Source organism: Rhipicephalus microplus, chromosome 3 (assembly GCF_043290135.1).
Source record: "Rhipicephalus microplus isolate Deutch F79 chromosome 3, USDA_Rmic, whole genome shotgun sequence".
In the NCBI taxonomy this organism is placed as follows: domain Eukaryota; kingdom Metazoa; phylum Arthropoda; class Arachnida; order Ixodida; family Ixodidae; genus Rhipicephalus; species Rhipicephalus microplus.
In genome coordinates, this window is record NC_134702.1 from 282287221 (window position 1) to 282300358 (window position 13138).

General features: G+C 44.1%; 1 protein-coding gene across 1 annotated transcript; it reads right to left on the reverse strand.

Annotated features, from left to right (window-relative positions):
- Positions 1 to 9018: 9018 nt before the first annotated feature.
- On the reverse strand, positions 9019 to 12463 carry LOC119159813 (uncharacterized). Its single transcript, XM_075888310.1, has 7 exons — positions 12364 to 12463; positions 12215 to 12259; positions 11456 to 11494; positions 11145 to 11270; positions 11018 to 11059; positions 9729 to 9945; positions 9019 to 9223 (listed from the first exon to the last, which is right to left on the reverse strand). The coding sequence occupies exons 1-5, from the start codon at positions 12461 to 12463 to the stop codon at positions 11046 to 11048; spliced, it is 324 nt and encodes a 107-aa protein (XP_075744425.1). The 3' UTR covers positions 9019 to 9223; positions 9729 to 9945; positions 11018 to 11045.
- Positions 12464 to 13138: the final 675 nt, after the last annotated feature.

Genomic DNA, 13138 nt, shown 5'->3' on the forward strand with positions numbered 1-13138 from the left:
GAAGTGCCGTTTCGCGTACGAGGAACTCAAGTTCTTGGGTCACGTCATGAACGCCGGGGAGTCCTACCTGACCCGGCAAAAACATCAGCCATTGCGAACATCCCAAGGCCGAAAGATAAGAAGGGTGTGCGAAGGTTTCTCGGACTGTGGGCATACTACCGGCGCTTAGTCGCAAACTTCGCACGCAATGCAGAGCCACTCACGCGCCTGACGAAAGAAAGCACCCCTTTCAGCTGGGAAAACGACCAAGAAAAGGCATTCTGCGAGCTGCAACAACGCCTGCAAAACCCGCCCGTGCTCGCTCATTTCGACGAAAACGCCGAAACGGAAATGAACACGGACGCCAGTGATATCGGTTTGGGTGCTGTCCTCGTCCAAAAGCAAAGCGGTTACGAAAAGGTAATCGCCTATGCAAGCCGTGGTCTGTCAAAGGAGGAGAGAAACTACTCTGCCTCCGAGAAAGAGTGCCTGGCTATCATATGGGCCATTTCAAAATTTCGCCCATACGTCTATGGTAGACCGTTTAAGGTTGTGACAGACCATCATGCGATGTGTTGGCTCGCCAATCTGAAGGACCCCTCTGGCCGTCTTGGGCGGTGGAGCTTGCGCCTGCAAGAGTTTGACGTGACAATATTCTACAAATCCGGCAGGAAACACTCCGACGCCGACTGCCTGTCCCGCGCCCCCGTCGACCCACCACCACAGGACTCCGATGAATACAGCGCGTTCTTCGGAGTCGTGACAGAGAGCGACCTAGCCGCCCAGCAGCGTGCCGACCCCTACCTCCACGCCATGATCGACTACCTCGAAGGACGCAACGTCGCCGTGCCTAGGGCGTTCAAGCGCAACTTACCAGCATTCAGCCTCAAAAAACTCCATCCTAGTGAACAAGAATTTCAACCCCGGAACGAGAACGAATTATCTACTTGTCATCCCCGCAGTCCTTCATGACGAAGTTTTGGAAGCGTGCCACGACGACCCGTCTTCCGGACATCTCGGAACAGCTCGCACGATTACAAAAATCAAGGCGAAATACTTCTGGCCCCGCCTTACATCCGATGTCACCCACTACGTCCGGAGCTACCGTGACTGCCAGCGACAAAAAACACCACCAACGAGACCAGCCGGACTTTTGCAGCTGATTGCTGTCCCAACGAGGCCCTTCCAACAGATCGGAATGGACCTTCTGGGCCCGTTCCCTACATCCCGATCCGCGAACAAATGGATTGTCGTAGCGACAGACTACATGACGCGCTACGCAGAGACCACCGCTCTTCCTAGGGGAACTGCACAAGAAGTTGCAAAGTTCTTTATTAACCAAATTGTGCTGCGACATGGAGCCCCTGAGGTCCTAATCATTGACTGCGGAACGACCTTCACTGCGGAGCTCATGCAAAGAGTCTTACGCTACAGCAACACGGATCACCGAAGAACGACGGCGTACCACCCCCAAACGAATGGACTAACGGAACGGTTGCATAAGACAATCGCGGATGTGCTGTCTATGTACGTCGACGTTGAACATAAGACGTGGTACGATGTACTCTGTACGTCACGTTTGCGTACAACATGGCTATTCAAGAAACCACGCAGATGACACCGTTCGAGCTCGTCCACGGAAGACGGCCGACTACGATGCTTGACGCCATGCTTCCGCACGTAGAAGACGACGACCTCAACGCCGACGTCCAAAGATACCTCCAACGTGCGGAGGAGGCCCGCCCGCTCGCTCGAGCTCGTATAACGGACCAGCAACTGGTGGATGCCGGACGCTGCAATCTCCGACGCCGAGACGCCGAGTACCATCCTGGAGATCGTGTGTGGGTTTGGACTCCCATTCGACGACGTGGACTCAGTGAGAAACTTCTACGACGCTATTTCGGACCCTACCAGATTCTACGACGTGTTGGCGAGCTAGCGTACGAAGTGATCCCCGATGGGGACTCCCGTACATCACGACGACGCACGCGGCCCGAAGTCGTCCATGTGGTTCGCTTAAAACCTTTCTACGGACGATGACGAACTTTTAATTTGTGTGGACTGTCCCTCATGTTAGCATCGGGTCGATGCACTCTTAGAGGGGGGGGGGGGGTAATGCCGCAAACCATGCATTCGGTTTGTTTATTTGTGTTTTGTTTTTCGGCCTGGCTGCGCCGGCCTGTGCTATCGCCGCTTTCACAGCGTTTCGAACAAACGCTATCGAACAACGCTTCAGGCGTTGTTCGATAGTGCCGCGAACCATGCATGGAAACAACGCTTCAAGCGTTGTTTGTTAGAAACGCTGTTTGAACGAACAGCGTTTCTAACAAACGCAATCACGGCGTTCCCGATACAATTCGACTATTCGTGAAACCCTCGCGCCGAGGGATATAAATTCCCGCACAGCCGATGCCGCGTCATTTCGATCGCCGACGCTCACTAGCGTGCCCGTCGTTTTGCTGGCCGCTGCTTCGCCGCCTGTGTATTTTTTCAGTTGTTAGGGGAGCACAGGTTCGCTCCAATAAACTTGTTTTCCTCATAGACAACTGCGTCGTGCTTTGCTGCGTGACAATATGACTGTTTTTATTGCACATGTAGATGCTGTTAGCACAGCACAGGACACCAAGTGCATGAGTTACACATTAAGCACTGGCTTAATTACTTATAATCATATGGAACAACCAGGATAGCCAAGTTACGTGCTTTTCCAACTCTAAATTTGTATGAAATGAGCAGAAACATGCGTGCACTTAAATTTGTGTGGGTGCCACCTTGTTGGTAGGAGATGTTCTCCATCTCGGTGAGTAAAATGTCTGCCTGTATATGTATGCAACCCTCTGCTGGAAGCAGCAGCTGCGGGTTTCAGCTACTTGTTCCATCAACCGCTTGTTCCATCAGTGCTGGTTCTATCAGCTGTTGGTTCCATCAGCTGTGGGTTCCATAAGCTGTTGGTTCCATCAGCTGCTGGTTCCATCAGCTGCTGGAAAGGTGCTAATAAACAAACACTGCGGGAACCATCAGAAAATCAGCAGGAAATTTTCACCTAGGAGTACAGCTGACTAGAGGGACGGAAAAGGCCTCCTCGGTCACAATAGTTTGTTAGCCGAGCAGGCTGAAAACTTTCACTAGGTGAGGTCACGGTGAGCAGTTTGACGCAATCTTGGCATTTTGTTCTAGCATTGACTGCGCATTTCCGTGCAACATAGCCCAAAATATGGTAAATGAGCCTAGAGTCTCTTCTGATTATGTGCTGGTTATGGTCATTTGAAGCCTGCGGGCAAGCATTATGCTGGGGTATCATGATTTTTCTTTGTTTTCTCTTCAGCTGCAGTGGTAGCGGCAGTTTGACTGCACTCCTCTCTATCGGTTTCAGTTTCAGCTTCAGTTTCAGTTTTATTGAGCATTTTCTTCACAGAGTTGCGAAAAAGAAAACGCAAGGATAAGAGCAAAAAGCTGCTATGTTAGCAGCTTGACGAGGCTCCTACCTCTTTTCACTTGCATTACGAAATCCGCAGAGCAAAAACATGAAAAAACAATTTGACGTCAATTTTCAAAACTTCAAGAAATTAGGAAATAAAAAGAAAATGCATCAAAATTACATCACTTTCAGGTGTACATAAAATAGGCAAATCACAAAGAAAGAAAAACAACAGATAAAACAAGAAAACAGTGTACGGTCATTCATGAAACAATGTACACGTTGCTATACGGCTACGAAAGTATTACAAAATGAGTATACGACATTTACCACCCTGGGTATGCGAAAAGCACAAGTTTTGATGCACAAGGGAAACACTGACGAGTGAAATGTTGCATGTTTTACTCGTAAAAAAAGCAACAAAAAATGTCAAAGAAAGCAAACATCATACGATGCCATGTTACATGAGAGCACTATTATAGGGTGTTTCTTTTACATAGAGTATTTTAGCCGGACAATTAGAAGAAGCTAAACTACACGCTGCCATTCTGGATGAGAAGGTTCTTAAGTTGTTTTTTATGTATAATAAAGATGTCGATGTTTTTATTTTCATACATGTTAAAACAAGCAGGAATACAATGTTCAAGTCTTCTATAACCATGATTAGTTCGCGAATAAGAAACGAATCAGGAAGGCCTTTTCCGAATGTCATAAAGGGATTGTGTATTTTTTCTGAGGTTACACAGTTTAAGAAAACAAGCGTTGTTTGATAGCAAGCTTTGTTTGTATTTCATAATAAGGTTGAAGCTGTGTATGTGAACGATCGGTAAAATGGTATATTTTCTGAATAAATGACTTGTATGTGCGTCGTATGGTACGTTTGCAATATGACGAATCACTTTTTTCTGCAGTAAAAATATTTTGTTCCGATTTGCTTTAGATGTATCTGCCCACACTAGACTAAAATAGTTTATGTGAGATCCAAACACGTAATATAGAGTAAATGTTTATTGTATGCTGGAAGTATCTGTCGAAGTTTAGAGAGAGCACCAGACGTCTTAGCTATATTTCTAGTTACTTTAATAACGTGTTCATCCCAATTGAGATTTTCATTAAAAATTACTCCTAATGATGAAATTTCTTTGACAACTCAATTTTTTCGGGTCCTAGGTGTATATCCAACCACGACAGACAGCCTTCTGAACCGGCGCGAGTACCACAGCTTTGGATTTTTGTTTGTGTTGATCATTAAATAATTTGCAGTACTGCATATGAAGATGTCGTTAAGAATGTTGTTGGCCGAGTCTGCAAGCTTACCTAAATCATTACCATGAAAAAATATACTAGTTTCATCTGCGTATATTATAAAGTCCAAATATTTGCTGACACTTGTTATGTCGTTTATATAAATATTAAAAAGTAGGGGCCTTAATATGCTGCTTTCAGGTACACCTGGCGTTATGGTTAGTAGGGGGGATTGGCTGTCATTTATAACTACAGATTGCCTTCTTTGTGATAAATAAGATTTCAGAAAGTCAAGTGGGGTTCCGCAAAAATCAGTATTACGCAATTTTGCATAGAGTACTTCGTGGTTGATTTTGTCGAATGCTTTGGAATTGTCAATAAAAACACCCAGTGTTAACAGTTTCTTTTCAAATGAGTTAAGTACGAGTTCTTTTGGTATGAGGAGAGCCAGTTCCGTAGACATGCCCCGTCAGAAGCTAAATTGATGTGGTGATAATATAGAGCACTTTTCACAAAAAGACATGACACGTTGATATACGATTTGCTCTAGCCTTTTAGATATAACAGGAAGTACGGAGATCAGACGATAATTAGAAGAGATATTTCGGTCACTAGATTTTTATAAGACATTAACTCTCGCGTGCTTCATTCTTTCTGGGAAAACTCCGTAGATAAGTCGATATTAAACAGATGGGTAAAAACAGGTAACAAAAGATCAAGTGCTGCTTTAATAGGCTTAATTTGTAGGTCATCTATGTCCCAAGCAGTAGTGTTTTTTATTGACATAAATACAGACACTACTTCTTCAGGAGTTGTGTTTAAAAAATATGCAGTGCTCATGTTTGACACGCGTAGAAAATCCCTGTAATCGCTATTGCAGGCACGAGAAGTGTTTGATAAATCAGAGGACACTAGCTTTGTGAAGTACACGTTAAATTTATCAGCAAGTTCTTAACTTTTTACTATATTGTTATCTATGTTTAACTCAAGTGCGTTGTCTCTAGAGCAACTTCTGTTCAGAAGCTTATTTATTTCTCTCCAAAGCACGTCGCCACGAGTGCTAACCCTCTTGAAGATAGCTTCATAGTACGCATCCTTAGTTTTTCTCATGTGCTTCGTTACAAAATTTCTATACCGCTTGAATTCCGAAAGATCGTGATTGCGTTTTGTTTTCACAAATTTCGCGTACCGTAAACTGTTCTTCTTAACCATTTCCAGACATTCTCGCGTCATCCATTGTTTCCAACCTTTCTTTAGGGTTTCGACAGTTTTATATTTAAAGCACTTATGGTACATTTTTCTTAACACGCACATAAATATTTCATACGCCTCATTAGCGTTAACTGATTTATAGACAGGATCCCAACAAATCTGGGCGATTTCACGCCTAAAAGTGTCTAATGTTTTGTTACTAATTCCCTGTAATTTGTATGATTCAGTAGTTGATACTTTTGCATGATTAAGATACTCGTTGCGATTTTGAAACATGTATATAGGGTAGTGATCCCTAATATCGGCAATAACAGTTCTTGCGCAGCAGCAGTTGATAGACAACTGCTGCTGCGCAAGAGCTGGCTAGCACTTTCAGCCGCCACGCTCACCCAAAGTTCTATTGATGCCAGCAGCGCCACCCGGGCGAAAAGAGACGCACCCACCGGCGACGTTTGTGGAGCCACCCGACCACATACCCTTCGCCGGGGAGTAAGCCCACTGCCCTCTTCTAGTGCACTGTAGCTCAGTCGAGCGCAATCATGGCGGAGGGCAACGGCAACAAGAGCCAACAGCAGCAGCGGCTCGCCCACGTTTCGGAGACTCAGCGCGCGCTGGTGCTCGCCTTTATGAACGAACACCCCCAGCTCGCGGCGAAAGCCATCGAGCTGCGGCACGGCGTCACGGTCGCCAACCGGCGGCGGCTGTGGCAAGAGCTCAGCGACGCGCTGAACCATGAAGGGCCTGCGTGGGAGTGGCAGGCTTGGTGGCGCAAGCCGGTGCACGAGGCCCGCCGTGACGCCACCGCCATCACAGACGCACAAACATGAGTGACCGTCAAATGGCGCGGGCAATTTGTTCTTTGATATTGGTGTATATTTCTGGGCCACTATAGGGGTTGGCTAGCTGGCTTTCGCTGCCGGGTTCTACAGTTCACTGGGATGACACGCTTCAGTGGCGTCTCTGGTCTCACTTATCAACAGGTAAGCACTCCACCACAGCAATATCACGAGTTCCTGAGCGGTGCCATTACAGAGTTTGATATTGGAAGGAGCGTCTTAAGCGGAACCTTGTTAGACGGGAAGAGCGCAGGAAATAGAATTCAAAAGCAGGTAGGTTTATCAACTAAAATCTCAGTTTGCTGCCCTTAGAGTACAAGAGGTATTTATTTATCATAACAGACACGCAATGCCTGCGGGCAAGTGCATGCACTAACATGATAATACATAATATCAATGACCACTGCAGAACATTGCCGTAGATGTTTAGTACGTAACGCTGTAAAATAGCCAGCGTAACAAATACCGACTTTCTGAAAGATCATGCTTACGACAGTTTACAGTAGGCGGATGTTCCCACTGCTGCGGTGGAAATGGAGGTGGAGGCTACTGAAGCGGCTGCAGATGTCAGTGACACAGTAACACGCAAAAATCTGATAACTGACTGCTTTATTGAGCACAGGACCGGACCCTTGAGCAGGACGACAAAAAGGTCAAGGTGAGTAGACCCTTTGTTTACATATACATAAGGGGCGTAAAAGTTTTCCATGCTCTATTATGATGACTGAGACCAACTTGGGCTGTAAATAATAACCATGCATTGTATTAAGGACACGGTATTGGATATCTGCAATGATAAACTGCTGGCCAAAAGATTGGTTAGCCCTGAAAAGAGCTGTTTGATGGCGAGAGATGCATCTGAGGACATAAATAAAGAGTAATTCCGGCAAATGTTTGTTGGTCCGCACGAAGAGGGCATAGGTTGTGCACGAAGCTTCACACTTTCCAAGAATGCCATCAGGCCAGTGGATCTTCAACTGAGGGGAAATCGTTGTGCCCGTTGCAATTTTGGGCAGCAGCAGCTTCCAGCCACGAGATGGTTAAGGGTTTAGCGGTAGCTCACTTAAACATTTCCACCATGATGATTCATCGCTTCTGCAGCACGGCGTATGGCAGCAGCACAGGAGAAGGCAGTAGCGGCGCAGGAGGGCGTCCTGCAGGCAGTGCATTGCTTGGCACGGGCCATGGCTGACGGCTTTCTGTGAGAAGGGGTACGTAGTTTAGTTTAATTTGCCCCACTATGTTTTCAAGCTGACTGCGCTTTTTATGCAGCATTACCGCATAGTGTAGTTATGTGATATCTTTTTGGATCACACTGTTTTGCAGCACACTGTCACATTTTAATTTCAGCACAATGAGGCTAAGGTACAACAACTACATTCTGAGTCTTTTTTGAGAGCACTAAGCTAGCAAGTGGTCATGTCACACAGTTTCACAAATGAAAATGGTCATCATCACAGCAACCTTCCAGCGATTTATTTCGTCTAGTTTTCATTGTAAACAACTCCTTGCAGGAATAAATTTAGAACGTGGTAAGGTTTGGGAGCCGCGAGATCGCTGAGCCAATTATTCATGCTATATTTTATCAAAATAACTCGCCTGTTGTTTGCTGTCTTGATTTACGTATTTTTTAGCATTGCAGCATGACCGCAGTCGAGAATTCAAATCAAATGTTATTTCGACATTCATACAATGTTTAGGACAATAAACAAAAAACCAGCACAACTTAACGAGCACAATTGCTCGTCAAGCCTGGCTGCACAATTGAATGCTTGTAGTCAGTCACAATGAGAAGAGACGGACTTGTGTCTCATGTCTTCATGTACCCCCCACCTCCACCAGACGTCACGCAGCAAAGGACGACGCAGTTGTCTGTGAGGAAAAACAAGTTCATTGGAGCGAACCTGTGCTCCCATAACAACTGAAAAAATACACAGGCGGCGAAGCAGCGGCCAGCAAAACGACGGGCACGCTAGTGAGCGTCGGCGATCGAAATGACGCGGCATCGGCTGTGCGGGAATTTATATCCCTCGGCGCGAGGGTTTCACGAATAGTCGAATTGTATCGGGAACGCCGTGATTGCGTTTGTTAGAAACGCTGTTCGTTCAAACAGCGTTTCTAACAAACAACGCTTGAAGCGTTGTTTCCATGCATGGTTCGCGGCACTATCGAACAACGCCTGAAGCGTTGTTCGATAGCGTTTGTTCGAAACGCAGTGGTAGCGTTTGTTCGAAACGCTGTGAAAACGGCGATAGCGCAGGCCGGCGCAGCCAGGGCGAAAAAACAAAACACAAATAAACAAACCCAATGCATGGTTCGCGGCAATATCTTTCAACATTTATTTTGCTTCGCAGCAACAAATTTGTTGCAACTGCAGTTCAATATTATTCGGTGCTTTTGCATTCATCAAATAGCTGCTTGCGCAGCTTTGCCTTCAGGAGATCCTGTATTTTTTCCGCCAGGCTTCTCGTCAGAATTTTTGCCACTCCCGCAGTGTCAATTTCTTTTTCTCGGCTCCACTGCTTGAGTGTTTCTACGAATAGAAAGGTTGATTTTCAGCATTAAAAACAAAAGCAGTGATTTTGGCAACGACTATTGCTACACCATACAGCTAGAGCTCGGTTTTGAGCACTAATATTCTCATACCAGAGAGGAATGCGCATGACTAGTCCGTTTCACCAACTGTATAAAACCCTGTTTGGTATCAGCCATAAAGCCACTGCAACTGATGGCAATACGATCTGGTGCACTGCAGTCTTATGTACAACAGAATATTTCAGTCAAGCCCAGCAGCCTAAAATGCACCCCATTAATATTCAGTCAAATTCAGAGATGCGTATTTGCATATTTCCAGCACTAAGTGCAAGGTTATCTGTTTTCACACTATACATCTAACTCTAGATTGATGACCTGCTAAAGAAGTAGCATAAGTTTTGCTATCTCATTTTCATTCATGCTGCCAGGCTTTGTAAAGATGACTTATTTTATCCAATGGTATAGGCAATTGTACTGCGGAAAGCAATTTGTGCTAGTTGTACCTGATACCACAAGAAGTTTTTCAGGGGTCAGGGGTTGCTTCGGCAGATCGCCCAACGTTCTCTTCTTAGAGCAAACTGTTGCGGTGACGCTCCGAGAAGTAAGCACATCGCTTCCCCATATGGCGTGTGCTGTGTCTTTTACAACCTAGCTTGGTTTTTTTTGCCAAATATTTTTTTGCACACGTGCCACTTATTATGATGCCGTTATCAAATGGAACTGTGAAAAAGAAAAATAATGAAGCAACATTAATTTCAGCTGTCTAGAGGTTACAAGAAAAGAGAGCAACAAGCTCAATACATAAGCAATACACAGCATGCAGTCACAGCTTTCTTTAAAATGTATTTATGGCTATGAATCTAAGAGCAGGAAATAACTGTACTGTAAGCAATATTGAAACAAAATGCCGTATGTTACTTGTTGTAAGCGTACATCTAAACTAACATTGTTTAGCCAATGCACCTGGCACTTCACTAGGATGTCGCAAATTAATATTATGTACAGTTCATCACACTTGTCTACAGTGTATGAGTGGTGTGCTGCAAATCAAATGAAGCGTTATCGTAGTTGCTCTGTTAGAGGCAATGCACTTGTGCGTGTTCATTTCATATAGTATATTCACTCTTCACAAGAACACAAGCATTATCAGCAAAGGGGGGTATCTGCTTTAGAATTTTACCGTATTTTCTCCCCACAGCACTGCTCATGTGCTCAAGGCAGGTGTGATCAGAACTGTATTCTTGCTATTGTGAGATAATAAACAATGAAAACTGTGGTTGGTCACACTGGTGCCTATACTTTCCTTAAAAGGTACAAAGATTAAAACTGCAGACATGAGTGTGCTAGAAAAATTTCTTGCGGTTGAAAAATGCAAAAATACAACGGTAAACATTATACTTCAAGCAACAACAGGCTATAGAGGGTATGCACTTGATGCCATCCGTAAGGATCGCTTGCGTCGAGATCGACGTTTTGATGGTTCGCGTGCTCGCCGCTCGTGCTGTGTTCGAAATCCGCACAAAAACTTCTATGCTTAGATACCTCCGGAACACTTCCTGCACGTCGAAACGTGGACAGAAGGACTGCGCGTACGAATAGACCTTCAAAATGGCGCGGTGATGGTGTTGCCCTCTTGCGGATCGAGGCTCAGTGCATACCCCCTATAGGAAAGCTTCTGTAGTTAGCTACACCACCTAAGATATAGAGGAGCTATGTAGCACCAGAAACAAAGTTTAAGCATTAAAAGCAGCTGAATAAACAGTGACATTGTACTTTTTGTCTCATTACTTACTGAACCATCTCCCATATAAATGAAATTTCTAATGAAATTGACCTGCAAGAGATATAATGTCTTCATCATGGAACAAAATAAAATTAAATTCAGAATGTTTGAGGTCATATTTGACCCAGCTACTTACCTAAATGTGTAATGTTTCTAGGCCTCTCTTCTACCATAGTTTCTTTCTGTGGTTGAGCAGCAGATAGACATGGTGCTACACCACAATCAGGAATATTAAGAAAGAGTGATCTTCGTGCCTGCATTACTTTAAAAGACATGAACTGTAGTGTCTATAATAAAAACAGAACTGTTACTTACAAGGAACATGTTTACTGTAGGCAGTTTTGTTCATATTCAATGGATATAAAGTTACAAAGATATGCTTACAGTAACTGTCCCTTCAGTTTTAAAATACAGGCAAATATATCATAGAAGAAGCGAAGCACTTACCTTCGACCATGCTTTTTGTGTCCTCCGACATAGGAAGTGCTGTAATAAAAAGGATTCAGGGGAGACAGTTTGCACTATATTGAGATGTCGAAAACTCAAGCCTGTTAAATTTGGAGGCTCATGTTGTACAGCCCATTCTTGTTGTACAGCCCAATAAAGTTCAAGTGTACAGTGCTAATCACGGAACACCATATAGCACTGGCTGCTTACTAAAGCTACAGTGAGGTGCTGACCTGTTACTCGGGTTAACTTAAAACTTTCAAATTGAAAATCATATGAAATATAGTGATAAACCAGACTAAGACAAAATTTTTTTTCCACTTCGAAGCTTTGTGGCTTCACTACTCTGTCTTACAGTTCTATACCAGCAGCTACCAACCTTCACTTTCGAAGAACTGACATCATTTCAGTAGGACAGCACTAGTATTTTCTCCATTACCTACCAAAAAAGCTGCAATCTTGATGCAATAGAGCTGAGCTTGCCCCTGAGAGTTAATTCAGGTTGTGTTCAGTGGGTGCACATTTGTAAAACAAATTTAAATGGGCAGCATTCCTTGAACTGGTTCAGCTAGTCGACCAAATGCAGCCAAATTTCTTACATTTGTTCTGCACATACTGTTGAGAAAGTTGCTTAGTCAAATAAATAATTGAATGAAAAGCTGACTTCATAAAGCAGGACAAAGTCTGTAATATCATTGTTCTCGTGACACAATATGTAACTGAGAGCATCATTGCATGCAGTTCTCATTGGAAACTAACCTGGCAACAAGTTTTTAGATGCTGGCCGGTCTTGTTGGACTGCAACTGCGTGTACATAAAGATTTACATAAACACATAAGCTGTCAAGTTCAATCACTGTGCATGCAGCTTGGGCAAAGTAATTATTGCCGACCAAAAAGCAATCTTACGCTCAAAAAATTTGCTCTCAAGACATCTTTGCAGACTAGCAACCTGCTGCTTCAGAAATTTCTTGTGCTCCTCCAGCTTTTCAGCACGCTGTCTCCACATGTCTCGGTCTTTTTCGACCTCTTTCTCTGCCAGCACCTTTGTTCTTGCCTTCCACGCTTCTTTCTTCTTTTTGATGTCAAGAAGTTTTTACTTGGAGCACAAGTCATCACATTCTGATGACCCACTGTCAGTCGAACTCCTTGTCCTTTTCCTTGGCTGAAAGTTCATGATATGTTCAAGGAAGTATGTGAAGGTTTTGCTTTCAGTAACAGTCCTTTTACAGTCCATTGCACTATACAAGACAACGGCATATTTACCTGAGCTCTAGGTCTCTGCCCATACTGCACTTTTTGGTGCGCATCATCGAGATTTCTTTTGAGAATTTTCTTGTATACGTTTTTTTAATTAGTTTGGTCGTTTTTGTGTCTCTAAGAGCAAGAAATCACACAGAATGAGTATTGATTTGATGCGAGCAAGTTCTAAGGACTACGTTTCATAAAGTTGGCCGCAAAGAAATAACCTTTTTTTGGCCATTTTTTTGCATGAGATTCTTGATCGTCATGATCATCATCTGACGTTCCTTGTAAAGGCAATTTGGGGATAACCACCCTCTTGGCCTGCATTTTGTCGCGGGCGTCGCTTCCGCTCTCTGTAAGAAATAACGAATATGAAATCGCTAATGTAACATTTTACACACCATTGACACATACCTGCTAGCATCAAAACTTGCGTTTT

Bases quoted from the DNA above. Each gene is read 5' to 3' on its own strand.
- LOC119159813 (XM_075888310.1), bottom strand. From the start codon at position 12,463: ATGTGGAGACAGCGTGCTGAAAAGCTGGAGGAGCACAAGAAATTTCTG. The intron at 11,495-12,214 runs GTTAGTTTCCAA...TTTTTATTACAG, and splicing joins ATCTAAAAACTTGTTGCCAG to CACTTCCTATGTCGGAGGAC. The intron at 11,271-11,455 runs GTAAGTGCTTCG...TGTCTTTTAAAG, and splicing joins CACAAAAAGCATGGTCGAAG to TAATGCAGGCACGAAGATCA.